The 3,967-nt window shown below is 34.5% G+C and overlaps 1 protein-coding gene across 1 annotated transcript; it reads left to right on the top strand.

Moving 5' to 3' along the window:
• The first annotated feature begins 1,654 nt into the window (after positions 1–1,654).
• Positions 1,655–2,755, top strand: LOC108763331 (uncharacterized). The gene is made up of 2 exons (XM_018510837.1): positions 1,655–1,974; positions 2,446–2,755. Exons 1-2 carry the CDS (start codon positions 1,655–1,657, stop codon positions 2,753–2,755), a joined length of 630 nt encoding a protein of 209 aa, XP_018366339.1.
• Positions 2,756–3,967: the final 1,212 nt, after the last annotated feature.

Raw genomic sequence — 3,967 nt, 5'->3', positions numbered from 1 at the left:
GGGGCTGTCAAAATTCATTACAGGATGTCGAAAATCTAAAAAAAGGTTTTTTCTTAATAATTAATTTTTTTTTTGAATTTTTTTTTTTTGGAAATCCATTATTTTCTTGAGAGTTCTGTTTGCCCCCAAAGAGTTCTATCGATTGTTCTATATGGATTAAAGTTCTAAAATAAATGGTAAACAAGTTATAGCCCTTCAAAGTTTCGGAATCGTGAAGTTGGCCCCCCCGATATTTCAAATGGTGTTTTCACCCCTTTAATCGACGGAACTATTTCTAAAATTGACAGGGAACTCTAGAACTCTTGGGGGGGGGGGCAACCAGAACTTTACTTATTTTTTCATTTTTTGGAAAAAGTGGGGCCAGCTTCACAGAGGTAAGAAATGAAGCTAAGAAGAGTATTACAAATTATATTGATTGTTAATTTAATAATGATGTTAATAAGGCCATGTGGTACCATCTTTATCAAGTTAAATTCTACCAAATTAAAATGTAAAATCCAAGTGGTATTATTATTTTTGTTATTTACTTATCTTTAATGATATGTATCATGTGTATAAAAGATTTGATATCAACAACAGGTGCCAAGTTAAATTTTATCTATCAAATTAAAAAATAAAACACAAATGGTACTGTTTCTTGTTATTTATATAAACTTAGCTTTTAAAAAAAAGGTAAAAAAAACACTAAGCGTGCGTGCTTTTCGTACAAATTATTTGGGCCGGTTTCACCAACGCCAATTACTTAATTCGCCGTGGAACTAATTAATCGCGTTTGCTGTTTAGTGGAAATGACTACTTATGGTTGACACTTATGGTTAATCACTGATTCGGCTTAATCGAATTGGTGAAACCGGTCTTTTGTACATAATATTAAAAAGTAAAACACAAATGGTATTGTTTATTGTTATATTAAAATGTTAAACCCATGTGGTACCATCTTTATCAAGTTAAATTCTACCAAATTAAAAAGTAAAATCCAAGTAGTATTATTATTTTCGTTATTTACTTATCTCTAATGATATGTATCATATATGTGTATAAAAGATCAAATTAAAAAGTAAAACACAAATGGTATTGTTTCTTGTTATTTATACAAACTTACCTTTTCAAAAAAAGGTAAAAAAAGCGCTAAGCGTGCGTGCTTTTCGTAAAAATTATTTTGGCCGGTTTCACCAACACCAATTACTTAATTCGCCGTGGAACTGACTAATCGCGGTTGCTGTTTAGTGGAATCGACCACTTATGGTTGACACTTATGGTTGATTCGGATTAGTGAAACCGTTTCTTTGTATATAATATTACTTAACTCTAATGATATGTATTATTCATGTAAAAGATTTGATATCAACAAAATTAGCGTCAAATTAAATTCCTCAAAATTTTATGTATCGATCGTAAAAAAGATTTGATGTCAACAATTGGCGCCAAGTTAAATTTCATGTCATTCGGATACCAAATTAAATAAATAATATTGAATTGGTTAAGAAGTTACAAAATGTTAAAATTGACGTTGGATACAGTTTGATATCATTGGATGTGATTTCCTTGTTCACTAACGTTCCAACGGAATTGGTTATTGAGACTTTCAAAAAAATGGATTTTAATATGTGAAAAATGTAACCTTCCTAAGGATGAATTTTTGAAGGCGGTTCGAATGGTGCTGGAATCTACTTATTTTGCTTTCGACAATCAATTTTACAAACAGACATTTGGAACTCCGATGGGTTCACCGTTGTCTCCTATTGTAGCCAATTTGGTTATGGCGGAATTGGAGAGTCGTGTGTTGGGGGAAATTCACTTTCGGGTGCCATTTTACTATAGATATGTTGATGACGTTGTACTTTGTATTCCTAACGAAGAAGTGGATACTATTCTTGAGAAATTTAATGCATTCCATCCTAGATTACAATTCACTTTGGAAGTGGGAGGCAACTCGATAAATTTTTTGGATACGACCATCATACTAAGGAATGGGTCATTAATTTTTGATTGGTACCAAAAGCCTACATTTTCGGGTAGGTGTTTGAATTTTCTGTCTCAGCACCCGATTTCTCAAAAGAAGGGTATAATTTTTAATCTTGTAGACAAAGTTTTTTATCTTTCGCATCCAGAATTTCATAAAAAGAATCTTGATTTTATTGTTAAATTACTTATGGATAATGACTATCCTTTAGATTTTGTATTGAAGACTATGAATATAAGAATAAAAAAGATAATAAATAATTTTAATGTCACAAATAATAAAAAATCTAATATTGATGTAATAAAAGGGAAAATAAAATGGTTTTCCATTCCGTACATCGAAGGTATCTCGAATAAATTTAAAAACTTCATTAATGGTATGGTTCATAAAGTTTCGTTTTTTAGTGTGAACAAATTAAATAAATTTATTCGAGTGCATAAAGATTCTTTACCAATCAAATAAAAAAAAAATGTAATTTATAGGATCAATTGTTGCGACTACGATGCTTCTTATGTCGGCCAGACGGGTAGAAAACTAAAAACTAGGATCTCGGAGCATAAGAAGCATATTAACAGCACAACGTCGTCAAAATCGGTTATTACAGACCATAGGTTGCAGTGCGAACATGATTTCGATTGGGAGAACATTGAGGTTCTGGATACTGAGGGATTCTATAATAAGCGTCTAGTGTCAGAAATGATACATATAAAAAGACAAAAAAATGGGCTAAATTTGCAAAACGATACCGTAGCTTTAAATCAGGTTTACATGGAATTAATTGACAAACTATAAGATGTGCCTTTCATATGAGTGAGACTTGTTGTTCTCATCTATATGCTTTTGAATCGTTAACCGCAATGTTTTGAAATTCTTTTATTATTTGACCGAACTCAGTACTGACTAAAACTCATGAATCTTATCGTACGTAGAGTCCTATATAATACTACTAATTATAGCAGTAATGGATTAAAATCATTTAGACAGCCAATCAAACAATACACACCCTTCAATGTCGCATCTCTGGTTTCTAGGACTCTATTCAAACCAAACATCAACTGGAATGTGCAGGCATCTAATAGAGTCCCTATAATAATAGTCAAGACATGAGAGACGACGCCCTCGTGATTGGTCGCCGCCATTTCTAGGCGCTTTCGATGTGTTAGTAAATCTGTAAATTGGTGTAAGCAATTATTTCATGGTGTAGTAGTACCAAAGACCAAAGACAGAGAATGGACTGCGCGTATCTAAAGTATCTAAAGTAGTGTATCAAATGTGGTCGACAATAATGAGAAAGAGAGAGCCCGTGGGAGACGGCCAATCTCCCTCTTATTCTCTCTCCCATTACACCATTGAATGGAAAGAGATAAAAATGGCCGTCTGCCACTGTCCCTCTCTCTCATCCCTATCGACCATTTTGACACACGGATCGCGCAGTCCATTCTCTATTTCTTTGAGTAGTACAAATAGGCGCGAACGTGTCTATTTGTGCCACGCGTTACCTGGGGTCGATTCTGGGTACCTATCATGAAATATGTCGGAATGGATTCCGATCGGAATTATTTCGTTTTCCCTAGAAAACACAATAGAAATCTAGGGAATAATTGAATATTTCCGATCGGAATCGATTCCGACTTGTTCTATGATAGGTATCTTCCCTGTATCTTCAATCAAGGTGAAAATTACAAAAGTGAGCAAATTTACTAGGTATTGGCCAGTGAAATTATCAGTATTCTAGTAAATTCACTCACTTTTGTAATTTTCACCTCGTTTCAAGATACAGAATCGATCCCCTGTGCTGTTTCCGGCCGGCGCCCAGTAATGGCGTCCTTCCGGTCTTATGTCTTGACTCTTATTATAGGGCCTCTAGCATCTAAACGCCTCTACCGCCATCTAGTGCCAGACGGTGCAGTCGCACATTTTTTTTGGTTGATAACGACGTATCAGTAGGTATAGTAGGCCGGTTCTAAGCCGGGTCCTCTGAGGGGGGTGCGGGGCGCGGGGGAA

Source organism: Trachymyrmex cornetzi, unplaced genomic scaffold (genome assembly GCF_001594075.2).
Source record: "Trachymyrmex cornetzi isolate Tcor2-1 unplaced genomic scaffold, Tcor1.1 scaffold3553, whole genome shotgun sequence".
In the NCBI taxonomy this organism is placed as follows: Eukaryota; Metazoa; Arthropoda; class Insecta; order Hymenoptera; family Formicidae; genus Trachymyrmex; species Trachymyrmex cornetzi.
The sequence above is the reverse complement of the archived record's forward strand: the minus strand, read 5'-3'. Positions and strand labels throughout refer to the sequence as shown.